The sequence below is a fragment of the Prunus mume genome, linkage group LG5, assembly GCF_029339155.1.
Source record: "Prunus mume cultivar Tortuosa linkage group LG5, ASM2933915v1, whole genome shotgun sequence".
Taxonomy (NCBI): Eukaryota; Viridiplantae; Streptophyta; class Magnoliopsida; order Rosales; family Rosaceae; genus Prunus; species Prunus mume.
Window position 1 is genome coordinate 30301339 of NC_142702.1, and position 26590 is coordinate 30327928.

General features: G+C 38.5%; 4 protein-coding genes and 1 long non-coding RNA gene across 5 annotated transcripts; 2 read left to right on the plus strand and 3 right to left on the minus strand.

Moving 5' to 3' along the window:
* Positions 1-89: 89 nt before the first annotated feature.
* On the minus strand, positions 90-4179 carry LOC103333498 (P-loop containing nucleoside triphosphate hydrolases superfamily protein). Its single transcript, XM_008236344.2, has 8 exons — positions 3533-4179; positions 3033-3128; positions 2791-2901; positions 2391-2700; positions 1971-2061; positions 1267-1597; positions 990-1138; positions 90-857 (listed from the first exon to the last, which is right to left on the minus strand). Exons 1-8 carry the CDS (start codon positions 3866-3868, stop codon positions 344-346), a joined length of 1938 nt encoding a protein of 645 aa, XP_008234566.1. The 5' UTR covers positions 3869-4179; the 3' UTR covers positions 90-343.
* A 3487-nt stretch (positions 4180-7666) lies between these two features.
* LOC148917547 (uncharacterized) lies at positions 7667-10694 on the plus strand. The gene is made up of 4 exons (XR_016127474.1): positions 7667-8010; positions 8161-8209; positions 9707-9763; positions 10342-10694. It is a non-coding gene; the product is annotated as an uncharacterized LOC148917547 (long non-coding RNA).
* Positions 10695-11931: 1237 nt separating this feature from the next.
* Positions 11932-16175, minus strand: LOC103333496 (4-coumarate--CoA ligase 2). The gene is made up of 6 exons (XM_008236343.3): positions 14612-16175; positions 12964-13162; positions 12727-12872; positions 12572-12639; positions 12389-12491; positions 11932-12269 (listed from the first exon to the last, which is right to left on the minus strand). The coding sequence occupies exons 1-6, from the start codon at positions 16100-16102 to the stop codon at positions 12147-12149; spliced, it is 2130 nt and encodes a 709-aa protein (XP_008234565.2). The 5' UTR covers positions 16103-16175; the 3' UTR covers positions 11932-12146.
* Positions 16176-18715: 2540 nt separating this feature from the next.
* TOZ (Transducin family protein / WD-40 repeat family protein) lies at positions 18716-25328 on the plus strand. Its single transcript, XM_008236342.2, has 14 exons — positions 18716-19195; positions 19289-19471; positions 19605-19754; positions 20209-20423; positions 20574-20859; positions 21522-21656; positions 21868-21986; positions 22192-22348; positions 22455-22701; positions 22786-22862; positions 23415-23534; positions 23829-23959; positions 24063-24237; positions 24714-25328. Exons 1-14 carry the CDS (start codon positions 18899-18901, stop codon positions 25047-25049), a joined length of 2628 nt encoding a protein of 875 aa, XP_008234564.2. The 5' UTR covers positions 18716-18898; the 3' UTR covers positions 25050-25328.
* Positions 25329-25390: 62 nt separating this feature from the next.
* On the minus strand, positions 25391-26516 carry LOC103333744 (Fasciclin-like arabinogalactan family protein). Its single transcript, XM_008236637.2, has one exon. It carries the CDS (start codon positions 26482-26484, stop codon positions 25567-25569), a length of 918 nt encoding a protein of 305 aa, XP_008234859.2. The 5' UTR covers positions 26485-26516; the 3' UTR covers positions 25391-25566.
* Positions 26517-26590: the final 74 nt, after the last annotated feature.

Here is a 26590-nt window from a genome sequence, read left to right on the forward strand (position 1 = left end):
AGAATAACTGTCATCAGTTCAGCATTGAATATTCTGAGGACAGAACAATAAGCAAATCTATGGAATACGCCTATGAAGTACGAAATGAATACTTGTCAATCACCATCAGCATTAAATTTATATAAAGAAAAGGAAATACCAAAAACCCTCCAATGATAGGGGGCAAATAATGAATAACATCATATGTTATGTGGTCATGCCCAACATCTTTATCTCTCTCTCTCTCTCTCTCTCTCTCCAGGTAAAAAGTGAACATCAGCCTTTCTCTAAGCCACCACTTTACTACTTAAACAGAGAAAACTGCCCGACGATTAATGATATAACTTATTGGACACCCATTACACTACACGCTACCTTTATCTCCGGCTGCCAGTTTCCTTCTCTGTTGATGCTCAGCGACCTTGTAGTCTACAACTTCACGAAATAGGCTTGGATCAAGCACACAATTCTCACTCCCATAAACCGCAGCTTGGACACTTGCCATCAGTTTTGCTATTTCTCTCCCAGAAAATCCGTCAGTCTTTGCTGCTGCTTCTTTGAGCATATCATCAGTCAACCCCTTCATCTCTATCTTCTGCGGTTGTCTCTTGAACAAATTACGGAACCAACCAGGTTTTCTTGTTTCAGACTGAGCAATGTACTTGTCCAGATACAACTTTAGCAGCTTAAAGCGCTCCTCTTCCCCAGGCAAAGGGAATTCAAGCACTTCATCAATACGATCTGCCACAGCTGAATCAAGATCCCCGGGACGGTTCGTGGCAAGGGCAAGGACTATGTCCTTGGACTGGTCACCAGTCCGGAATAGGAGAGCATTGAGTGCACTTCTTTGAGCTTCACTCATATAGGTTTTGTTTCTCCTGCAAATTTATTTGACACATTCAACATCTCTCAGCTGAGTTTTCAATGAATCATACAGAGAGTGAAAGAAGTTCTCTTCTACACTACAACTAAATTACATCATTTTCATGCCTGTTAATTGTATGACTTACTCGCACAAGAATGCATCAGCTTCATCGATGAAAAGCAACAGACCCTGCCGTGACTTTTTCGCCCAATCAAATAACTCGTGTATCTTGGTAACAGCCTGTGGTCCAAGTGGGGCAACATCCCCTCCCGTCATCAATGCATAATCCAATCCCTAAAGGCATTAGGAATCAAACATGGGAAAAAATGAGAATGCAGATTATGTGAAGGCTGAAGGATGACAATAAAGCAAAAACTACCAGATCAAATATCATCTGAGTATAATAAGAAAATGCCTCATACTGATTTACGAGCCATCTCTCTAGCGGCCATTGTCTTCCCTGTTCCTGGAGGACCATAGAAGAGCATGTTTCTGAATGGCGCCTGATGAGATTTTGTATTTGTGGTTGCATTAGCCAAGTGTTCTATCCTTCTCTGAAGAGAAGGGTGTAAAATAACATCACCAAAAGCCTTCCCATCTTTTGTATGACCCTTGTTGCCACCACGAGACAGGGTGCCAATAGAACGTGAGAATAATCCTGACCAAGGGTATTTCCCTTTAGAGGACTCTCTGATCAGTGATGGTTGTCCCAATATTCTGTCCACGTAGCTCCATATCACCTTTGCACCTTCTCTGCATTGTAAAAATGAGACCAGAATAAGCTATGGCATTGTGGAGAGCAAATGGCAAGGTAATGAATAGTCCAATACAAGTTATTTCACAAAGGTAGCCCACAACCTGCTATGACTTTGAATGCAAGTCTTACTCTGTGTACCAAATAAGAGACCATAAAAACAAACTAATTACTAGAACTTAACAGTTCTAGGCATTTACTACGGCAGTCCTTTTTCTTTCTCCACAGGGAAAACAAACAAAAACTACTAAATAAATTAGAGAAGATGAACCAAGACTATAGAAAGCAACAAATAGATTCCTAGCTTTCAAAAGAAAGCCCACACATAGGAAAGGAAAAATGCAGAATATTCAAGTAAATGTCAACACGGACCTTGTTGTGTAAACTCCTGCGGCTAGAGCTGTCACTCCCCCAACAGCAACAACTAGTTTATTCTGATCTGTCAGAATGGCTTTCAAGCCACCTGCAAAAAATAGCTAATTCTGCATCAACATTTGTTAAGAAATAAAATTACTTTAGAAATGCAGTAGTCCTAACTTCTAATGAGAATATGATGGCAGACAGAAAACTGCCTTTTTTAATTGGAAGAAGAATCAACGAAAATGCAAATTAAGATGAGGTCATATTCCAATTACGTATGGCTCGAATTTCAATTCATGTAGATTCAAGGACAAAAAGAAAGGAAAACCACAAAGAATTCCACTTGAGATAAAGTTACAAGACATGTTTGTTTATCTTTCTATTCATTATAAGGCAGTATAGACTACAGAATAGCAAAACAAGACAAAGCACCTCCAATATGATCAAATGTGGTATTTATTGCAGAAACCCATTTCTCTCTCTCAGCATTTGCACGGTCTATCAGTATTCTCCTGTTAACATCTTCGGCTAGTTTTGCTTCATGGGCTCGCCCTTCTGCTTCTGCAATAGCCCTCACTCTGATTGTTTCACGCTCTATCTCAGCCTTCTCCCTCTCTGTCTGTCGACGCTGTGCTTGGATCTGTTCTTCTGTCGCACGCCGAGCTTGCTCCTGCCTAATCGATGATTCTTCTTGCAGTTTTACAAGCTCTTGGTTCCTTGATCTGTGGTATTCATTTTCAGCCTGCAATACCATCAAGGAATTACATTAAGAATTGATTGTTTTTTCTTTCAAACTTCTGTGTGAAATACCAAAAAGCTCAAGGCTACATGCCTGCATCCTCTTCCTTGCCAATTCATCCTCATAGCGAGCCATTTGGGATTTTGTTTGCGCTTGATGCTGAGCTAGCTTTTTCTGCTCGTCATAGATGACCCTTTGTCTCTCCTGTCAGGTAATGAAGTAGATGACTTCAGAAAAAACTGGTGCCAGATAAATCACATAGGGTAATTTACGGACCTAAAGGAGAGTCACTAATCGAAAAGCATCCTAATGGGGAAATAAGTAGAACCTCTTACCGTTTCAAATTGGGCCTTCAGTGCATTATACTCTGCAGCCTTTGCATTCAACTCAACCTGCCTTGTCTCTTCTTGCTTCTTTATAGCTTCAAGTACCTATACATTTGCCAAAGAGCAACCATTAAACAAATTCACGGGAAGTCATTAAAACAAAAAAGCTGACTGATGAAAAATTTAACACATCCTTTTACTTCTTTAAGCTCAAATACGGATCAAGTATAAGATGAAAAAAATAGTACACTTCCGAATTTAGTTATGAACTAGGCGCCGATATGTTCGCTATAAATAAATATAAAATTCCCACGGGTATCAAGTAAAAGCATAACACAAATCCCAAAATCCCGATGAAAAATAAGAACTATTGGCAAAAAATAATTCTTAGTAACTTCACAAGAAAGGCAAATCTCGCGGCCCCGTTTAAAAGAAAAGATTAACAATAATAATAATCAAGCGAGCATAACCCATTTGAAGACGACGCAGAAACCCCCTAAATTTCTAACCTGTTTGGCACTAGAAGATTGGCTGATTTTTTCCAAGGCCTGAACACCCCGCTCCAGCGGCTCAGGATCGAACCCAGCCGAAGTTGTCCTCGGATGATCATTGCGAACCTTCGGAGGAGGAGGAGGCTCAGCAGCATCCCCAGTCGACGACGAGGAGGGTGGATTTGACGGCGCAGATTGCTTAGAAGAAGAAGAAGAGGGTTGGGAAGCATTGGAAGAAGGAGTAGAGAAGGGTGAGAAGCTGAAAGGGCCATCAGCGTAAGCACAATTGTTCTTTGATAAGGAGGCTGAGGCAGCTACTGCTGTGATAAGTCCTAATGCATATGTCTTCGCCATTTTTTCCTCTCTAATTCCTTTACGGGTTTCTAACAAAACCCTCTGAAGTCTGAGACTGAAACCCTTGGGTTTTTTTTTGTTTTTTGGTGGGTGGGTGTGTAGAGGGGAAAGGAAGGAAGAGGGGCTTGTTGTTAACTTATGGGTGAATTTGGAAAAATGTGAGGGTTTTAGAGAGGTTTAATGGGAGAAATGGTGTCTTGAAGACCAAGAAAATCTTAACATTGAAAACCAAAACAATCTTTCCCGTAGGAAGCGGTAGATGGAGAGAGAGAGAGAGAGAGAGAGAGAGAGAGGGTTCAGGGTTTTTGTAGGGTTTGTGTTGAGTGTATACAAGTATCTATATATGGCGGTTTTTGCTGTTGGATCGGAACTCACTCGGGAGGAAGAAAATGGAGGGCTTAATTCTCAACTGGGCTGCTGTTTTAAGTGGTGCTTATAAAGACCGAGATTCTGGGCTTACCCTGCTGACCCACATATTTTTCCTCTCTTTGGGCCTTTGGGCCCCATCATACCCAAATAATAAAAAATACAAAGAGGAATCTCGTTTGGACACCCAGGCCCCCATTAAAAGCAAAATTTTAAAAAACGAAAGAACAAAAAGAAAAGGCTGGCGAAGCCACAGCAAAGCATTCCCAAATTCTTGACCCCAAAAAAAAATAATAAAAATAAAAATAAAAAATAAAAAATTCCTTTCCCAAATTCCCAATACAAGAATTGCCCATATCCCAAGTTGGGCAAGTATAGTATTTATTGTTGGTGCCTTTAGAGGAATTAATTTTGGGCAAAAAGCCTTTTTATTTTTCAATAATTTACCACTTTTATCATCAAGGTCAATGTACTTTCAAGTCTCAAAGTGTCTTACGTTGGGTTCATGAAGAGAAATTTAAGGCAATGCATGAAATTAGGTATAGAATGCAGAGTCGACTGAGTTAGGAGGAGGAAGTTGGGTCGGGAGGGGAAGGAAGGTTGGGAGAAGGTGGTTGAGGAGGGGTTGTTGGGTGGCAGTGGGGTGGTAAGGGCGGGGCTGTAAGATTGGACCAAAATGCCCCTTCACATGAGAATAATTTTACATGAATTGAGGAATGTCTTTGAATTGGTTGGAGTTGAAAAATTATTGAAATTTTACGGAGCTTAACAATAAAATTGGTAAACTACATGGACCAAAAGTGACTTTATGTATGTAACACCCCGACTCCAAATTAATTTCCTTATTCGAAGTATTTAATTCTATTAATTTTGAATTTTACGAATTTACCCTTGGGTAAGGGTATTCTAGTCATTTTCTTATCCGGAGAGAGTTTGGGACAGTGAATGGTGTTGTTGGGTAGTTCATACTGAGATGAGTCTACAAACACGTAGTGGGCTCGATTCGGAGTTGTAACGAAAAAGTTACGTTCAAAACAAGTTCAATGGCATAATCGTAATTTTCTCGAAGTTGGTTTTTAATAAATCTGAAAACACACACACACACACACATACTCTCTCTCTCTCTCTCTCTCTCTCTCTCCCGCGAAACAGCCCTTCTCCCTTCGAAATTTTTTCAGCCGTCGGCTCCTCCTCCACGCACCATCGCTCCACCACCGCAACCCACTGCCAAGACCTTGCCCGTCAAACCGGCGAGTTTTGCTGTTATCGCCACTCCGATGGCGGAATCTGCAGAATCGCCCGATTTTGCCAACAATTCAAACCGCTCGTTCTTTCTCATTTCTCCACCATTTCGACAGTTGAGGTATGAATTCTCATTCATTTTCGAGTTCTAGCTGATGTTGCATAGAATTGGATCAATTCCTAGCATAAAATCCTATTTGAAAACCTAGGTTTTTGGCCGATTTTCAATTCGAAATTCCGGCCACTTCGGGGCACTTTTTGGGGTAGGCTCAAGAACAAAAGTGACTCCAAATATAGTGTTTTACCTAGGATAGCGATGCAGGGCGGCGGTTTGGAGTTTTTCCGGCTGAAAATTGATCAAGCCAACTACGCGCTATCGGCGCGTGGGCAAGGTTGGTGGAGCTGCTAAATGTCCTAATTAGATCCTTATGTCAAAACTGAGGTCGTGGGTCCCGTGGGCCCGGTTGACCCGATTTGGGAAGTTTGACCTCTCGGTTGACTGAGTGTCTCCGAGGCTTTTCCATTGTCCGATTTGGGTAGTTGGACCTTAGAACGTCTCATTCCGGGTACACTCACTAAAAACCCGGGAAACTAGGTTTTTAATTCAAAATTATGTTTCGAAGCGCTTGATGTTAATCGTGTGTTCGTATTCAAATAGGTACTCACCACGCATACGAGGCGGGACTCTCTCAGGGTCAAGCAGCGTGGGACTACTTGTGAGTGGACTTTGTTTTTAAATAATATGCATAGTTTTATGATGGGAAAATTTATGCATAATGTTAATGGTATATTTGGATATATTATTTATTCAATTGTGGGAATTGATATTTTTATGAAGTATTTGCATGTATTTTGGGTTTTGATATATTTGAGTATCTTGAGTATATATATACAGAGAGCTTCCATTGAGGGACACCCCTTATAGGGCCCACTCCGGATTGTATTTCACTAATCCAAACCGTCTATTTTGTAGATACACATTCAAAGATCATCTCTACAAAAAATCACTTGAATCTGATATCATTTGACCATTTAATTGAGTTATTGAAATTTTAGTACTTTCTTGAAGCACCGTGTTCATTGATTTTGTAAGACTCAATTAGATGCCGAAACGGTTTCCGATTTGTCTAATTTTTTGTAAGGATGATCTATGAATGAAGACCTAAAAAATAGATGGTTTAGATCATTGGAAAAAAAATTATAGGGTACCCTAATGGACGTCCCTCAAATAAAATTATTTGAGGGATCCCTCAATAGAAGGGGACTGTATATATATATATATATATATTTGGATTTTGAGAATCTCTATATATGTTTGGCTATGTGTGGGGTACTTGGGTTGTTAAAATGAGTTTGTGGAAAGGGTTGAGTATTGAAATATCTGTTTGGAGCGCTTTAAGCACTATCCTATGTACCTCCCCGGACTTGGAACTTGGTTACTGATACTTGAGATACTTGGAATTGTCGAAACCCGAGACATCTTTGATGGGATGTTGCTGTAGACTCTGGATTTGGGGTAGTCTGCGCGTAGGACTGGTTTTTCAGCGCATGCTTTGAGTGTCTCATGTATGTCTTTGGTGAGAGTTAGTCCTCCAGTTGGACGGCTCGTTCCCCAGGCACATGGTGAATTGATGAATAACTTTGCCATGTGGACTAGTCAAACAATCCCCCAGTTGGATTGTTTCCCCGGTACAACTAAATGTTGGTTATATTTATATATATTATTATTATTATTATTATTATTATATTATTATTATTATATATTTAAAATTCATAAAATGTTGATTTTAAAATTCATATAATTTTGATTTTTTCATTTTTTAAATTTTATGAATGTTAAAGTATTTTTAAAAAACTTCATTAGTTTGTTGATGTGGCACATATGTACACTACAAGGAGAAACGTCTTTTGCGACCAAATTTTTAGCGACCAACCATATTTTGGTCGCCAAACGAGGTTATATGAGACGAAAGTTTTTAATTCGTCGCCAAAACTTTCGTCGGGTGTATAAATTGATTTACAAAAAAATATTTTGTTACGACGACGAAAATATTAGGTCGCTGGGTGATAAATTAGCGACCAAATGCATTTTTGGTTGCCCTTAAGCTTCAAATTATTGGCGACGAAAATGTTTCGTGTCTAAGTTTTCTTGCGTCGTCTCCATATGTGAGATGCCGCGAAAAAAATTCGTGAGACCCGCCCAAATATTTGCTGTAACTTAGCGACTAATTGTTTTGGTTGCGGGTTGTGAATAAAAAAATATTAAATATTAAAACTCTGTCCTTTCATTTCCCACTTAGTATTTCTCTAAAACAGTATTAATCTGGTACCAGATTCGATAGTCTTCTTCTGGCTAGCCCTCTCAGAAACCCAAAACCTAACTCTCTCTGTGTCTCTCTCATTTTCCTCTCTATCCTATCTCTTGCTACGTCTCCGGGTTGGTTCTGCTTCTCTCTCATCATACCAAAATCCCCAGATCCCCCCAAACCACAGGCCCCTAAATCCCTTTCCAAAACTGAAATCCACTAGAAAAGGTATGATTTTTTTTTCAATTTCATCAATTTTCTGTCATATACGATTGCAATTTATGGTTCATTGAAGGTTTTAATGTTAGATCTAGTGCTTATTGGTTATTTTTGGTGGTTGAAGGAGATTGAGACTGATTTTTCTTAGGTGTTTTTCAGACCTGTAATAGCAAGGTCATGGTGCATGCTCCACTGTATCTCGTTCTTGGTATGTATTCTTTATATGGTTTTATTTGTTAAAAATTCTAGTGTAGTTGAGGTCGTATATCTTGACAATGGTTTTTTATACTGAAAACTCATGTGTGCTTTTCTATCTTTTTCATGGTGATGAAATTTATAAGTCAAATTTTATACGTGTCACTTGCTTGTTAGAACTTAATTTTCTACTGAATTGGTTGGGTCCATAGATGTGGAATGGAATCAGGTCAACCTCTCTGTCTCGCTCTCTCTCTGTTTTTGTGGTAGCATTTTCCTCTGTTTTTCCTTTCTTTAATTGGTTGTGCTTTGTAACTCAATATTGCACTATAGTCTTGTACGTTTTTTCAATGATATATCAAGTTTTTTTTATAGACACTTCGTATTTCTTTTAGAGTTTTGCTGTTTAGTGCAGGAGAAGCTGCATAATTGTTGAAGCTGCCATTGTGGTTTTTGTTGTAAAAATTTCATAGTTAGTTATTCAATTTAAGCTCTGCCTTTATATAATTTTTTTATTGTAGTTGGTAATTTCAGATTAATACTCTTTCAATAGTAAATAGGCACATTTGTATGATTTAGTGTTTTGATGTTCAAAGCTGATAAGTGGTGAATTTTTTAAGATTTGGGTTGGTTGATGAAATATGAGGTTATGCAGAAATCTGTGATCTTGTGTTATGTACTGGACCAAAAGACCTAGTTCGGATTAATATTTTGATCTGGATTTTTTATAATTAGACATTTCAATGAGCATTTCAAAACTGGTTTCATACAATTCGGAGTTAAATTGAATTTTTGGCAAATTTTCAAAGTAGTTGTTATGTTGCAGGAAGCCGAAAATTCTGCAGCCCAGTCTGTTTTGGATTTTGTTTTTGACATGCTTCCTTAACTTCGAATGCCATGAAATTTTGATGTGATGAAGATTTATGTGTCTAGTTCTGATCTGGAAAGTTTCTCACTATGTCGACTCAAACTGAATTTTTAGTGAATTTCCCAAGTTGAAGTGTTCCTGCCCAAATTGTTTAACAAAATGTTTATTTGGTCATCTATGATTTCATGAAAACTACTTCATACCCTTCTTGTTGAATTGTCTTTTTGCTTAGCAATGGTTGAAGACCAAATTGAAGTGCCTAGAAAATTAGGAATGTCGGGCTATGTGCTTAAGCAAACTCTGTGTCTTGGGCTTGAAAATATGATAAAGGAATATCTTCAAGACTTCTAGGTTTTCACTAGGATCATCCTCTGTTAGCTTTTAAAGAATTTTTCATGTTATTTTATTTCAATTCAATTCTCTTTTTCTACATTTAGATCTCTTTTTATTTCAATTCTTCGTTGTATTCTAGTGGAAACTGAAAAGTTGTCGTTCAGTGTTTCTATTTGCATTGTAAACATTAAAGCCAATGAGTGATTGCCTTATTTGGGTTTGTGGTTCTCTTTATCTTATAATGTCTTTAGAAAAATGTCATTTAGGAGTCTAACTTTACTGAGGTAATATCCTGTTTTTGCATGTCAGATTATTTGAGGAGGTGGAAGGATTTGGTTTGTGGTTTTGGACAAAGGACCATTTGAGGTAAGAACCTCTTCTTCTCATTACACCTCAGTTCCATTTGTTTTCTTATTAACAACTATAGTGGTTGTCAATGTCATTGTGGTGTTGTTTAAAGGTATTAAAATGGCATACGTGTTTTGTATTGTGTTGAGAAGTTATGCAACCCATGTTGGTTAAGGTGTGGATTTTACTTTGGATTTTATGATTTATGTTTTCTAATGGGTTTGTGCTATGCATGATATTAGTCTTTACATTGATTTTTCGGAACTGTTTTCCTTCTTCATTTGTGGTATTTGTTATTATCACAAAGGTATACTTTAGACAGTTGGTATAGAGAGGTATGAAAAATGAATTCAAATACCATTCTCAAACATTCTTAAATATTGATGACCAATTTTCTTATGTAGATCCGGACTTTTTTTAATGGCTTATTTATTTAAGGTTGTGAATTTCAACTTGTGGGCAAGATTTCTTGTAATTGTGTTGTCTAAAATTGTTTGTTTTTGGTCTCTCTATATATATATTTTTATATTAAAATTTTCTTGGATTTGGCATCTTCTTGACCATTGGCATTTCCTTGTTTTATTTCTTTTGTAAAGGAAGATGATTGATGAGTTTGGAAAGATCAAGCAACAATTGGCAGAGTGTTTGGGAATTCCACGATATTAGATCAGTCCCTATACCACAGGTGGTAAAGATCATGACTACAAAACTTGGAATAAAGGCATAGTATACATGCATTTTTTTTCAGTCGAAACCTAGTCTTAGAGTGGGGAAATAATTAATGCAGAACTTGGGTTTACCAAGGGCAAGAATATATGGAGCTTGGCCTCCAGTCTTTAAGTGGAGAGTTTTCACTCGTTTATGTCTTACTATTTTTGGATATGTTATGTGTACTTGAATAACTAGTATGCTCGTGTACTTTTGAATGAGAGGAACTTTATTCACGTCATTTTCTATTTATCTATTTATCTAAATTTATTGTTTTTCGAAATTACAATGTGTTAATGAACAAAAGGTTAATATTATCACAAAACAAAATATGAATAAAATAATTAAAAACAGTTAAAATATACCTATATTAGCGACCAACTAAGTAAGCTTTAGCGACCAAATTTGGTAGTCACCAGAACTTATCGGCGACGAATCAATCTATTTGGTCGCCCAATCCTTTCTCAATTCACGGCAAATTTTGGTATTTTCGCGGGTACTTGTCTTTATAGGCGACCAACTTATTACTGTAAGGCGACGAAACTAATTGGTCGCGTAAAGATTTTGGCGACGAAAATTTGTTTTCGCCGCCTTTCGTTGCTTGTACTTTTAGCCACGAGCATTAGGCGACCAAGCTAGCGACGAAATTATTTCGTCGCTAAAAGGATTTGGCGACGAAATATCAACTTTTAGCGACCAAAGGTGATGGTCGCCAAAAAGGTTTTTCCTTGTAGTGGTAGAGCCCACATCTCTAATAATACAGTGTCACGTGTATTTGAAATACAATATATTTATTTATTTAAATAATTAAAATTTCATAAAATTTTAAAAATAAAATAAGATTTTTTTTATGAATCTTAAATAAAAAATCAAAAAATTTAGTAGGGACCATTTTGCTATATTGTTGTCTGTCTCATCAACCAATAGAATAATTTGCTGCTCTTGTATCATGGTTGGTTGCGGCAATGATGCCTGAATTTTAATTTTAATAAGTTGTTTTTTCTTTAAAAGTAAAAATAAAAAGGAATATTCTAAATAATTAGATAACTATTGTGGGTTGCTCTGTAACTGTATGTTTTTATTTTTTCGTCAACGGAACCTCCTCTCTTCAGACTCGTGACTGCACCCAAAAGTCCAAACTACCAACCTTTCAACTCGTGAGAAAAACCACATGAAGCGAGAGGTTGATAGTTTTTTGGTCCAATCCAGTTAATTCGATTTGATGTTAACATATATCTTCCTCAATTATAGAATGATACGAACTTACGAACGTTTGGTTGGTTGGTTACGAATGAACTTTCGATTGGTCGACAATATTCTCAGGTCTATGGTCTACGTAAGATGAGGTGGGAGGGAGAGCTTGACTCTGAGAGAGAGAGAGAGAGAGAGAGAGAGAGAGAGAGGATGGAGGCCCGAGGAGGAGCACAACATATAATATAATTAAATTAAGTAATAAAATAAAGACAAAGACGACCACAAGATGAATTAATTGTTACAATTAAGGAAATTAAGGAACTGCGCATGATTCTTGGAGCTGTTTGCATTATTATTCAAAGAAAAATATCATAATAATGCCTGCTTTACTGCAGCGAACAAGCAATAATTTGATTTTATTTAAAGAAAGAAGCACCGATTCATGAATTGGTTGATATACAAAAACGTACACGACGTCTGCTTAATAATAGAAAGGCCATTAGGCCAATGGGGTTGGTGTGGCTAGCTTGGCTCTCAGGTCTTTTCTCAATATCTTTCCAGAGGGAGACTTCGGAATGGCATGGACGAAGTACACCTTGTGCAGTCTCTTGTAAAACACCACCTGTTTCAAAGTTTCATTCATTAATTTTGCTTTGGCACACAAACAAACAATATTCTAATCTAAAAGTTACTACGTAGAGAGAGAGAGAGAGAGAGAGAGGTATATACATATATATATACCTGTTTTGCTATAAATTCTTTTACAGCCTCTTCAGTAAGTTGAAGACCATTCGATCGAACGACAAATGCAACAGGAACTTCACCAGCAGCCTCATCTTTTTGCCTGCATGTTGTTGTAATATTAGCTTAATTAATTGATTCATTACTGCATCTGCATGCCTCTTTAAGTATATATGTACTTACGGAACAACGGCTGCATCTGCAATGGATGGGTGGCTCACAAGCAGGGACTCCAGCTCAGCTGGTGGCACCTGACATCATTCACCAAGACCAAGAGGTTAACTTATTATATAATTATATTTCGAATTTATATCAAGTATTAATTATATATAACGTACTTGAAAGCCTTTGAATTTGATGAGCTCCTTCACTCTGTCCACAATAAAAACCTCCTCATCATCATCCACATAACCCACGTCACCAGTGTGAAGCCACCCCTCCTTATCTACCGTCGTTGCCGTTGCCTCCGCATCATTCAAATACCCTAGTAGAGTACGTAATTAACACATTATATATATGCATGGTTCAATCAATAGACATTTTTATAATCTTCAAGTAAGTACGTACGTACGTACCTTTCATGATTTGAGAGCCGCGGATGCAAATCTCGCCGGGTTGGTTGTAGCCAAGGGAGCAACCAGTTTCAGCGTCAATGACCTTGAGCTCTGCATTTCTAACCACCGTCCCGCATGACCCTGACTTGCTTGGCAACGGTTCCTTCGCGAATGCCAAGCACATCGATAGCACCGGCCCTGCTTCAGTCATCCCATATCCCTACACAATAATTCCTTAATTAGTTAATTAATCAAATATATATATATATATGTAAATTAAGATAATTGATAACCAAATTCTAAGTATTTGAATAAACGTTCGTTATTTATCGTCACATTTTTTATCCAACAAATTAACAAGAGGTAGATGACGACTGGTCTTCAATTCCATTGATCATCGCTGTTTCAGGCTCCAATATCTCATTGTCCAAGCAAAAATTACAAATTAATATATGTTCAAATGGATGGATCCTAGTGAGTAATGAGAAGATGGTATGGTATATATGATGACACGTGAACGTTTTTTCTAGGACTAGGACCTATCACGTGGCATCTGTTTGTTTTGGTAGGTGAAGGAAAAACGAAGACCATTAGACACGTACCCACTTGCATGAGTTAGGGAGGGAGGGAATATTTTATTGGGTTGCCGCATGAGGACTTAGTTATGTAAGAGCATATCCGAGGGAGATGTCAAATGCAAAATGTTAATTTTGAATTTGATGGCTTATATGTCAATTTGACATTTTGGAAACAATTTAACTATACCAAAAATGCCAAATATCATATTATTTTATTATAGTTTTAAATGTAAATGGAGCTCATATAATGCATAAAGTTTTAAAAGATAGTAAATGATAATGGGGTCTATGGCTAAAAAATATTAATATAATATTTGGCATCAAACTTTTTGATATGTTATTTTTGACATATCTCTTCTAGCCTTCAAATCCATGTAGGATTTGATTACTCGATTGAAGCAACTTTAATCTTCAATTTTTACCATTTCATGTCTGTGTAACAATTTGACATATCGGTTGGAGATGCTCTACGTTAAGTACACCTCATTTTGGAATGATAACTTTTAGTATAATACTATATTTTTATACCACATGATGTGGCAACTGATATGCATAGACCACATTATGTAAAATACTAGTTTCTGTTTTTTTAATTTTATTTATTAAAATACACTTAATTCATTTAATTTGTGTGACATATAATATGGACATGTTACATAATATGGTATTAGAAATATGGAATAAAAATGTAATAAATGTAGCATTACTCTTTGAAAGTCGCAACCGAACTTTGAGGCTATAAAACGGCCAAATTGTGGGAGGCACAAAAGAGAGCAGAGGTGGCAGTTGGATTTGAACAGATGAACATGACCACGTAAGTTGGTTTCTCAACACACACTTAAACGACACAATTGACTGGGCGACTTGTCTGTATTAATTGCGTATTGGTATTTCCATATGATAATTCACATCTAAAATCAGACTAATAGAAATGCAACTCAACTAATTATGCTTAGTAAATGCATCTATATAGATGATTTCGTGTTACCAATTAGCTTTTAATCTATTTTGATCTAGCGACATTTATTTTCCCTCCCAAGAAAATGGCAATCAAGGTATATATGCAAATTGTTTATTGATTGTTTGCGTACCTGACCCAAGACTGCCCGAGGGACTCGGCCCTTGAGCGCCTCCTCCAACTCCTTTCCCAGCGGCGCCGCTCCCGACAACACCACTCTAATCGAGCTCAGGTCGAAATGCGCCACCATTGGATTCTTCGCCAGTGCTATCACCAGCGGTGGCACCACCGCCGCCACCGACACCCGGTACCGCTGTATCAGCTCCAGCAGTGTCCCGATCTCAAACTTGTGCATCACCAGCACTGCCGCCCCTGCTCTTAGCGAGCACAGCATCACGCTGTTCAGCGAGTAAATGTGAAACAGCGGCAGCACGCACAGTACCACGTCGTCTTCCTTCAAGTACAGGTTTGGATTCTCCCCGTCCACCTGCTGGGCCACGCTGGTGATCAAGCTCTTGTGCGTTAGAATCACACCCTTGGGCAGCCCCGTCGTCCCCGAAGAAAATGGTAACGCTACTGGGTCCTCCGGATCGATCACCACCTCCGGAAGCTCCGTCTCGTTGGCCTCCGAGATCACCGAGAAATGCAAGCAATTCTCTGGAGGATCGTCTACTGTGACAACCTTAAAGTGTTCGCCAAGTTTCAGGTAGTTATTTTGGTCGGGGGCGGCGCCGTCGGCAGGAGCTTCTCGAAGCTTGTCGACGAACTGGGAATGAGTGATGATGAGCTTGGCATTGGAAGCCTTGAACTGCTTGAAAATCTCGGCGGCGGTGTAGAAGGGGTTGGCAGTGGTGGTGACGGCGCCAATCATGGAAGCGCCCATGAAGGCGAAGACGAACTCGGCGCAGTTTTGGAGAAGGATCATGATGACATCGCCTTTCTTGATGCCGAGGTTGGAGAGGCCGGCTCCGGTCTTCTGAGAAATGAGGTAGGTATCGGAGAAAGAGTAGGATTTTCCGGTGGAGCCGACGATCAAGCAGGGTCTGTCGGAGAATTCGGAGAGTTTTTCAAAGCAGTAGGTGTGGAGAGGGAGGTGGTTGGGAATTGGTATGTCCGGTAATTTGGACTTGAAAACATGGTTGGTGGTGTTGGTGGTGGTAGTGGCGGCAGCGGCGGTTGTTGGGGAATGAATATTATTATCAGGGACTTGGTTTTGTTGTGAAGAGGTAGGATGAATATCAGAAATGAGATTTGGGGAAGAGATTTCAGCAGGCTTTTGGGTTTCGACGGAATTATTAGAGGCAATGGATATCATGGTGTCTTCCCTCTTCCTCCTGAAGCAAAAGCTAGCTAGGACAAATGATGATGGAGAGAGAGAGAGAGAGAGAGAGAGGAGGAGGAGGAGGAGGAGGAGGAGGGTATGTGCGTGACTGGGGTGTGGTGTTGATGAGGGAAGTGGAGAAAGTGTCAAGTAATAAATATACAGGAGGGAGGGTAGGTATGAACAAGGGTGCTCTTGTGTGCGTGTGTGTGTGGGAGAGAGAGATAGAGGGGTAGATTTGGTAGATGGAGTTGAGTTTGTGTTGGGGTTAGAGGGAAAAACGGGTAGGGCGAGAACCCACATGCCTTACCTCACCTTCAAATTCAATAACACCACCAAGCCTTCCTATCTCCATATCATATATATATATATTGGGCTGTTAGCCCTCTCCCTTTCCCTCTTTTTATAATTACTCTCTCTTTCTCTCTCGTCTCGTCTTTACCAAAAAAAAAAAAGCCCTAAAAAAAACAATGCAAAGTTGAAAAATACGGATATGACCACGCTGCCTTCCCCCCATCCTATCACTCCTCCAACTAATTATTCAGCAAAAACCCACAACTACTAATACACATTTTGTTTGTAGGCCCAGCCAGTAAGTGATACAGAGACAAGTAGGCCAGACTCCCCCTTGTATTTTAATCTCATTTTACATAAAAACACACTACTGCTACTACGCATTGAAAACGAGTTGCAAATGCACATATCAATATATTCTAACGAAATAATGACCATTTGATCTGGAGAGAAAGAGAGAGGGAGAGAGAGTTACTATTTTGCAGGTATGTTAATGACCATTTCATCCTCTTGACATGAAATGATGATCTATCTCTTCTCTATCTAAGGTCGATCGATCCACCGCCACTTGGATATCTCCACTGCTTCTTTCTTCATCTTATATTTTTGAAAAGCATTCTAATAGTATCTTATCTTGAGTCACATACTTACTGCCTTATGTTTGAACATTTCTCTCTGTAGTATGTACATAAGTTTATTTGAGAGACATCTTTGTAGAGCTCACTCCGTATTGTATTTGATTAATTCAAGGGAGTTTCACTAAAACACCCAAAATGGGAGCTGAAATTATAAAAAAACCCAACACCCAAAACACTTTATAAACACACCCAAAACCCATCATTACACACACTCAAAATCCATTTATAAACACACCCAAAAAATATACAATTGTTGACTTTGGGGTTAATTTTGGGTGTGTTTCTATGTTTAAATATTGTTTGGGTTTTTTTATAAATACATGTCTAGAATTGAGTTTATTTATAAATTTGTATTAATTCAAACCGTTTATTTTGTAGATACTCATTCAAAAAGATAATCTCTACAAAAAATCACTCGAATCCGATATCATTTGACCACTCAAATGATTATTGAAATTTTAGGATTTTATTGAAGTACCGTGTTCATTGATTTTGTATGAAATAATTGAATGTTGAAACGGTTTTCGATTTGTCTAATTTTTTGTAAGAATGATCTATAAATGTAGACGTAAAAAATAGACGATATGAATCGTTGAATTTTTTTTCGTAAGGAACCCTAAATGGTGTCCCTCAATAGAATATATATATGTTTTAACAACAATGCATTACGCGTGTATCAAAACTGTACTTATTTGTTCATCATATTTGATGACCTGCATTATATTCATAAAATCATACGGTATTTGAATGGTGCAACTTCATAAGTGTTTATTGTTACATTCTCCCTCCCCAACACTCACCTTCTCAAACCACCGTAGCCTACCCACCTATAAATGAACAGCCCCAAAATTATTTTATTATTTTAATAATTTATCTTTATTTTTATGTTCTACTCCTCTTTAATTTCTGTTGAAACTAATTGATAGAAGGGGAAGAAGAGGGAGAGAAGAGGGTTGTTGAGCAGTGGGTGGGGGCTACCATGGGACTTGAGTGTGGGGTTGTTTTTGTTTTTAATTTCTTTTATTTTTTTTAAGTGCATAGCAAAATTGCCCTTATGTAACTTCATTTAATATAGATTTTCTGTTAAATCTAACCGAGGTGGTAGATTTGCACTAAAGTTGAAGTCTAGGCGGTAATCAGTCAAATTTTATTCATTGGGTGGTAAATACGCACGCCCTTATTAGTTCAGGTGGTATTTATACAAATTTCCTAAAGAAGAAAAAAAACCCTAATTGATATATAATATAATATCAAAGTTTTTGGTTTCCTTCGTTACAAACTAAATGTTTCATCTATATTTATATTAATATTAAGTAAACTCACTTTGTGAACTATTGTGGAGGGTGACTCTAACATTCTCATTGAAGCCATTAATGGGTTATGCAGATTCCTTGGAGATTATTCACTATCGTCCACAATGTAAGAGCCCTCATTCCTTGCTTCCAAGTCATTACCTTCAACCATATTTTATGTGAAGCAATTATCGTAGCGGATGCGTTGGCGGCTATTGGTCATCATATTCCTTCTCGACACGTTTGGTTAGATCAGCTGCCTTCTACTGCGGCAAGAGCTACCAGTTGAAAATTGGGAGTTTCACTAAAACACCAAAATGGGGGTTGAAATTATAAAAAAACCCAAGCACTATTTAAACATATAAACACACCCAAAACCCATCATTACACACACTCAAAACCCATTTATAAACACACCCAAAAGGTTGACTTTGGGGTTGATTTTGGGTGTGTTTCTATGTTTAAATAGTGTTCGGTTTTTATAAATACATAGAATTTTTATAAATTTGTATTGAAAATTTGTACTAGAAAAGCGATAAAAATAGGAAAAGAAACCTATAATATAGGCGCACTTGAAGCCCACCAGTGAAAAACTGAAGTCCAACCCACTTCCTCTAAGGCCCAATTTCTTGGGCTGCCTCTGTCACTGTGATCTACAATGTCTACGTCTTCCTCTCCTCTCTGTCGCTTGACCCTTTTTTGCCCCTTCCTTAAACCCTACTGTATCTTTCCTCCTTTTGTTTGTTTTTTGGGCAACGTCCTTAAACCCTAAATTCACCTCCCACACAGTTGTGGTTTTAGAAGAACCTATTAGTCTCTTGCAACACTATAATATCTCTCTATCTCTGGGAGAGCGGAGCTTCACCAATTATCTCATGGCGTCTCTACCTCTGAAGAAGAACTACCGTTGCGTGCCCTCTCTGCAACAGTTCTACTCCGGCGGGCCCTTCGTGGTCTCATCCGACGGCTCCTTCATCGCCTGCAAGTGCGGCGACTCCATTAAGATCGTGGACACCTCCAACGCCTCAATTCGGTCGACCATTGAAGGCGACTCTGAGGACGTCACGGCTTTGGCCCTTAGCCCCGACGACAAGTTGCTCTTCTCCTCTGGCCACAGTCGCCAAATTAGGATTTGGGACCTCGCCACCTTCAAGTGTGTGCGTTCTTGGAAGGTAATTAAATGCCTAATTGAAATTGTTCTATTTGGTTCTCTCTTATATTACTAAGAGAAATGCAAATGACTGGCATTTTTGGTTGGAAAATAGGGTCATGATGGGCCTGTGATGGGAATGGCTTGTCACCCATCTGGGGGATTGCTTGCGACTGCAGGAGCTGATAGGAAGGTTCTTGTTTGGGATGTTGATGGTAGCTTCTGCACTCATTACTTTAAAGGTCACAAAGGAGTTGTTTCTAGTGTTCTCTTCCATCCCGATCCTACTAAATCACTTGTAAGCTCCATGTCCACATAGCTCTTACCTCTCATTTTTGTCTTTACGATTTCCAGATGAAATGGGTTGAAACTAGTTATTTTATTTATTTATAACTCATTGAGCTGATTGTTGGTCTCATTTTTTTAATTAGCTTTTCTCAGCAAGTGATGATACAACTGTGCATGTTTGGGACCTATTAGCCAAGAAGTGTGTTGCAACGCTTAATGGGCATCACTCGACAGTCACTTCTATGGCACTATCTGAAGATGGGACGACCTTGCTCACAGCTGGAAGAGATAAGGTAAGGCTAGACCTTATATTGGGTTTGCTTAATACTTCGCACCTCTATTTTAAGTGATATGTCTACGCATCTGTGTGCATCAAGTTCTTGGTTGTATGTTTTCATTCATTATCCATGTGGTAATCTATTTAATTGTTCTGAGTCTAGACTTTGTAATAGGGGCAGCTAAATCTGATCCGAGTGTGCCAATTTAATTATGATTTGGGTGATTTGAGGTCAAGAGCAAGTAGATCATAGGTAGTGGAGAGGTGAACCTTAATTAGATTGTCTATATTTATGTGATAATTATCAATTATTTGTTATGAATTCTAGAATGTTTATCTTCTTGACATCTTTTTTCAAAATCCTTCTTATTTTGCCTCACTGGGATGTTTACCGAGTATTATTTGTCATGCTCTTTTGTTTTCATTGCTGTTTATATGTCAGCTCGAAATTGATTGCAGAATGGTTTCAGGTTGTAATCTTGTGGAACCTTCGTGACTTCAGCTGCATGAAGACTGTAACAACATATGAGGTCCTTGAAGCTGTGTGCGCAATCCATTCTGGACCTCTGTTATCTTCCTGTTTGAGTTCCTGCAAGCAGAAGACTGGGAAGAAAACTGGGTTACCTGCAATATGTTTTATAACAGTTGGTGAACGTGGGGTTGTACGGATTTGGAATTCTGAAGGGTAAATCACGAGGGCTCTAAAAATATTTTGTTTGAAGTAATTCTTGGTTTTAAAGAATTGTTAGTTATGCGTTAAATGATTGTAAGTCCCTTGGAATCAATGGCTTGTATTTGGTGAGTTCGTTTACTGGTACTTTATTTATTTTGACAGTGCAGTTTGCCTATTTGAGCAAAAGTCCTCAGATGTTACTCCCTCCTCAGATGGGGATGAATCGAAAAGGGGTTTCACTGCTGCTGTCATGCTACCGTCAGATAAAGGGCTGCTTTGTGTGACTGCCGATCAGGAGTTCCTTTTATATTCCCCAGTTATGGTTCCCGAATGGACGTTGGAATTTGTCCTAAGCAAAAGACTTGTAGGATACAATGATGAGATTGTGGATATGAAGTTTTTAGGTGATGAGGAACAATTTCTTGCTGTTGCCACAAATATTGAACAGGTAATTACTAGATTCCTATCTACCTTAGATTAATCATATTGTTGGCTTGCAAGTAGAATTGGTTGGTTCAACTAAATATGTACATGCTATTAAACTCTGAGAAGATCAATTCTCTCCTCGAATGAAAATATCACATTTTAACTTTTCATTGCATCCTTGTTTTCTTAAATGTCTTTGAACTCAGTTCTTTGTTAACCTTTCATTGCTTCCTTGTTTTCATTGCTTCCTATGCACCATTTTCATTCTTGTACCATGCATCAACGTATGTTCGCGAAAATCCTTGCTTCATTGATGGGGATTCAAAACTTGTGAATCTGAATCTGGTTTTATAAAAATACTAGGTTTGACATTGCACACATACACATTATTGGTTTTAGAGTGTTTATTTAGCTGAAAATCCATCTGTTCAGCGTCAGTTGTCTTTTATTTGGAAGTGTCATTAATAATTGAAAATTTTCATTGTTTACAAATATACATTTCTGTGGTAATCCTGGTACTATCTATTTAAGTTGGGCGAATACAGCTTGATTGGGCCATGATACCATGTAGGCTAGTGCACCCATTAGACGAGTACATCCTTCAAGTATTCATGTGATTAAAGTAATATGACGTCTGTTATATGGTTTGGTTATTGAAATGTTATTTAACCTGGAAACATGCAGGTACGAGTATATGATGTTGCATCCATGTCGTGTTCTTATGTGCTGGCAGGTCATACCGGAATTGTTCTATGTGTTGACACCTGCGTATCAAGTTGTGGAAGAACACTTATAGTGACTGGAAGCAAGGACAACACTGTAAGTTTCTGTTTCTCTGTCTGCCATAAGGCAGTTGTGGGCTTGTTTTTCTCCCTCTCCGGTGCTGGTAGAAACTGGATCTCCTCGATTCATATAGATTTCAAGAACTTTATTGGGCTAAGAATCTGTCTGTTGTGTCTCCCTGTGTCTGCATGTGGCCTGTGTGTTTATAGATTATATATGTTGTCATTTCTGACTCTATCCTCTGTAGGTTCGGTTGTGGGAATCAGAAAGTAGATGTTGCCTTGGTCTTGGCATAGGTCACATGGGAAGTATTGGAGCTATTGCTTTCTCAAAAAAGCGTAAAGACTTTTTCGTTAGTGGTAGTAGGTGAGCACTTTGCAGGCCATCCTTTTACCAAATTCTGTCTTATATTTTGTTTACAATTGCAACCTTTACTGGTGATGCTTTCAATAGTTAAATGATTACTTGGGTTGTGACCTCAAGGTGGATACCTCTATCGAGCTCTATTTAGCTGATTAAGGTGTTAAGGAACTGTTTAGTCTTGTATAACCTATATTATGTTTTCGTCTAGTGATCGTACCCTCAAGGTGTGGACTTTGGATGGTCTTCCAGACAATGGGGAACAGCCTATAAATTTGAAAGCAAAGGCTGGTGTAGCAGCCCACGATAAGGATATCAATTCAGTAGCTGTTGCACCTAATGATAGTTTAGTTTGTAGTGGTTCACAGGTTTGTAGTTTTTTAAGGTTCTTTAATTCTTTTATATTTATCATATTACCTTAGTGAAACTATGGCACTACCTTACTCAACTTTCTGGGTTCTCCTCATTGATCAGGATCGCACTGCTTGTGTCTGGAGGCTTCCAGATCTTGTACCAGTAGTTGTACTTAAGGGTCATAAAAGGGGCGTTTGGTCTGTAGAATTTTCTCCAGTTGATCAATGTGTTATAACAGCTTCTGGTGACAAAACAATAAAGATATGGGCCATATCCGACGGTTCATGCTTGAAAACATTTGAAGGGCATACAACAAGTGTATTAAGAGCATCATTCCTTACTCGTGGAACACAGTTTGTTTCTTGTGGTAATGAGGCTCGCTTCACACTTTTGTTGTCCTCGCCTCTTGTAACTGTGGCTATGTATGCATTGACTATATTATCATTTTCAGGTGCTGATGGTTTGTTAAAGCTGTGGATGGTCAAAACCGATGAATGCATTGCTACATACGATCAGCATGAGAACAAGGTACTGAAAATATATACATATCAATTTATTAGTCAATATAATGTATGTTAAAAGTTAGAAGTGAGGAGTCGGAAGGTTTGTTATTGTCTATCATTTACTCATCTGTCGTTGAGTTGTGATTTATTGACCTTGGGTCACACAGCAAAAGTTGTGTAGGAGATTTGATAATATACATGAAAACATGTGATCATCAACATGGAGTCGTCAAAATGTAGGTTGAACCTTCAGATTATGGCAACGTAAAGATGTTGGGTTTATGATCATCAACATGTAGGTTTTGATAATATACCTGAAAACATGTAATCATCAACATGGAGTCGTCAAACTGTAGGTTGAATTATGGCAACGTAAATATGTTGGGTTTATGATTTGTTGGATGTACTGGAACTATCCTCTCATGGCTGAGATCTCTTGATCTTGGTTTTGGCCTTTGAAATCTGTTTTAATGCCTTTCAGCTTTAACCTGGCTGGCCAAGCTATCTTTTTCCTATCTTCCCTACCAAAGTAGATTTTTGCTCTCCATGTCATTTACTGACAAGATTTAATCTGCAGGTTTATGCCTTGGCTGTGGGAAAGAACACAGAAATGCTTGCAACTGGCAGCAGTGATGCTGTCATCAATCTATGGTATGATTGTACTGCCTCTGATAAAGAGGAAGCTTTTCGTAGAGAGGTTAGTTGCTGTTTTTTTTTTTTTGGTTTCTTTTTTGGGTGCATAGAGGTAATACAGTTTTATGGAATGCGAAATATTAAAATCTAAAAATAGAGCAAATTCATCCAAGAGAATTGATTTCTGGCATTAACCAAATTTCATTTATAAGTCAGGCTATTGTTACCTTTGGTTCCAAGATCTATTGTTATATTGATAGGTGAAATCTTAAGATATTACATGTGAACAAATTTTTGTCAAATTCACTTTTAAAAAACATAGATCTATTTACACATGGGATTTTTCATTATGATTCAGGAGGAAGGTGTTTTAAAGAATCAAGAACTAGAAAATGCTGTATTAGATGCTGACTTTACTAAAGCAATCCAAGTTGCCTTTGAGCTTCGCAGGCCTCATAAGCTTTATGAGTGTTTTTCTCAAGTTTGGAGGTCGGGAATCATTTTCTTTTATTTTCTATTTATGTTTTTTTCTTTTCCTTTTACTGGGTCTCTCTTGAACTTTTGACATGTAACTCATACATGTTGTCTGCAGGAAGAGAAAAAATGAAAAGCAGATAGAGAAATCCCTTCAGACCCTTGGCAAGGAAGAGCTCAAGCTATTATTTGAATACGTTCGAGAATGGAATACAAAGCCAAAGCTCTGTCATGTTGCACACTTCGTGCTTTCTAAAGTTTTCAGCATCCTTAATCCAATAGAGATTACTGAGGTAGTTCTCTTTACTTACGTTTGTGTCGTCTTTTAAGGTTACAAAGAAAAGCATTCCGTAGGATATTGTCATATTCACTAAATGTTGGTTTTGATACATTTTAGTGATTGTTTATCTGTCAACTGCATGTGTTGACAAGCCTCCCTTAGTACTGGCATTAATTCCTACAAATGGGTATTGCGCTTTAGATCTCTCTGGCATTTTATGGTGATATGCTTGAAGAGGATCTTGTTTGTTCCTTGATCAATAATCGTGGTTTTTGGTTAATCAATAATGAAAATTATTGGGTTGTCAGATCCGATCTGGTTAACTTTGTTTCACTAAAAACACTACCCCCTCTCCCCCTTTATCTCTTTGGTTGTCAAATGCATGATTAGGATGTTTGTGTTGGTGTTGACACTAGGACACAAATTGAAATGGTGGTCATTTTTCCTGGCCTGAAAAGAGCCTTACTGATTGATTTTTGGTCTTATCAGATAAAAGGCATTGACGAAGTCCTTGAAGGTCTCTTGTCGTATTCCCAGAGGCATTTTAGCAGGATGGACAGGCATCTAACAAGCACATTTTTGGTAAACTACGCTCTTACTGGGATGTCAGTCATTGAACCAGAGACAGATACAAGAGTAATGGATGACAAGTATTTGATGCACTCTGTTGGTGATGATGAGAATGGGACATTAATACAGGAACTTGAAGATGAGGAGCAAAAGCAGACCTCTCAAGGGTTGAAAGAAAAAGCAGTTTCGAAGAAACGGAAATCAAAGAAATCAAAAGATGGTGTCAATAAGAAAGTTAAGGGGTCCAGCTTATAATAGGGTTTCAATTCTTGTATCAATATTGGTGGATGTTTTGGCCCTTGTAATGTATTTGTCAACTGATTGAGCAGATTGTTCTGTGATTAAATCAGAAATTTTGGGATCATATTGAGAATTTGTAGCCATTATAGAAAACGCGCTTCTGCCCTGTCTTTTGGCTTTCCAATGCCCCGGTCTGGGGAAAGGTACCATACATATTACCTCGTGTGTATTATGTTTGGTGTTCGATACTGCTTGGACGAATTTACCAAAAGCAATTCATCATTTTTTACCTTAGCACTCCCTTCTTGGAACTTCATTTACTTTCTCTTGTTATAATAGTACCCCAAACTCGCAAGTTGTTTATTCTAATCGAGGGGTCCAAAATGTATATTTGACTTTTTTCAACCAGCACTGATTCATGAAATGTCATTTAGTTGGTCAATATACCCTTAGTATTTGTATAAATATTTAGCTTAATAGTACCAGGCAGTACCCAAATCTTCAAATTTTATAGCACAGTAGTACACTAGGACTAGATCGTAGAGATGAAAATGGACAGCAATGTAGCACAGCTGGTCAATGACATTCTCAAACCATGACCTAGTTCATGAGACGAAAGAAACAGAGAAGAGGCAGCAGCTGATGATTTTAAATTTGCTGGGTCAGTTGAGGGCGAGGCAGGCACTGCAGCTGGTGTATTTGGATTATCATCAACGGGTGATGATGAGGCTGGAGGAGCTTTATCAGAACAAGAATCATCATCTTGATCAGGGGGTGGTAAAGGAGGAGGAGGAGGAGGTGCTAGTGGTGCTAGAACCCCGTCTATGCCATGGCATTGAATAGAAGAGGCCGATGCAGCGCATACATTCGGTTTAACAATTTTGACATTGTTGAGATAGAAATACCTCCCTGCATTGTTGCTGGCGTTGTTGGAGACTCTGAGTGAGTAGCCTGGCTTTGAACTGGGAATTGTTGAACCTGTTGGGATATGTTCCAAATACTCGAAAAGCAATGGTGAAGGGATCGAATGACGAAGCAAGAAATCCGTAACAGCGTCCCCCTCCTCATGTGCCACTGCCACTGGCAACACCACCTCTGATAGCATCTGATCGTTGGGCATGAAGAAAGTGACGTTCTTTTCTAGTCTCTCATCAATGGGGCCTACCATGTTCATCAGCATTACAAAGGTGAAGTAGTTGCCGCTTTGCATCTCTCCTATGGCAGTGCCAATCTCTTCGTTTTGATTCCTCGGGCTTATAGGTGGAGGAAGAGAAGTATTTGTATTTGTATTTGTAGAAGAAACTGATGAAATATTGCAGAGTATTATTATTGCAGCCATGATCAGATTCAGATTCACAAGTAAGGAGGTGGCCATGACTTTCAGGTGGTTGATTATGAAAGGGGTGAGGACGAGGAGGAGGAGGAGGAGGGGGAGATGTGTCTGTTTCATTCAATGTTTGTCTTATCTTTATATTATAGGAGTAGGAGTAGGAGCAGAGCAGGACCATGCAACTCTGCTGCTTCAACAACTGAGTTCCACGCCTTTTGTGTTTTCT

Coding starts and splice junctions, on each gene's coding strand:
- TOZ (XM_008236342.2), top strand. CDS start 18,899: ATGGCGTCTCTACCTCTGAAGAAGAACTACCGTTGCGTGCCCTCTCTG. Junction 19,755..20,208: donor TCACAGCTGGAAGAGATAAG/GTAAGGCTAGAC, acceptor GAATGGTTTCAG/GTTGTAATCTTGTGGAACCT. Junction 22,863..23,414: donor ACGATCAGCATGAGAACAAG/GTACTGAAAATA, acceptor TTTAATCTGCAG/GTTTATGCCTTGGCTGTGGG.
- LOC103333496 (XM_008236343.3), bottom strand. CDS start 16,102: ATGTGGGTTCTCGCCCTACCCGTTTTTCCCTCTAACCCCAACACAAAC. Junction 12,873..12,963: donor CGGCTCTCAAATCATGAAAG/GTACGTACGTAC, acceptor GTACTCTACTAG/GGTATTTGAATGATGCGGAG. Junction 12,270..12,388: donor AAGAATTTATAGCAAAACAG/GTATATATATAT, acceptor ACTTTGAAACAG/GTGGTGTTTTACAAGAGACT.
- LOC103333744 (XM_008236637.2), bottom strand. CDS start 26,484: ATGAAACAGACACATCTCCCCCTCCTCCTCCTCCTCCTCGTCCTCACC.
- LOC103333498 (XM_008236344.2), bottom strand. CDS start 3,868: ATGGCGAAGACATATGCATTAGGACTTATCACAGCAGTAGCTGCCTCA. Junction 2,701..2,790: donor TGGCAAGGAAGAGGATGCAG/GCATGTAGCCTT, acceptor ATGGTATTGCAG/GCTGAAAATGAATACCACAG. Junction 2,062..2,390: donor CACATTTGATCATATTGGAG/GTGCTTTGTCTT, acceptor TATTTTTTGCAG/GTGGCTTGAAAGCCATTCTG.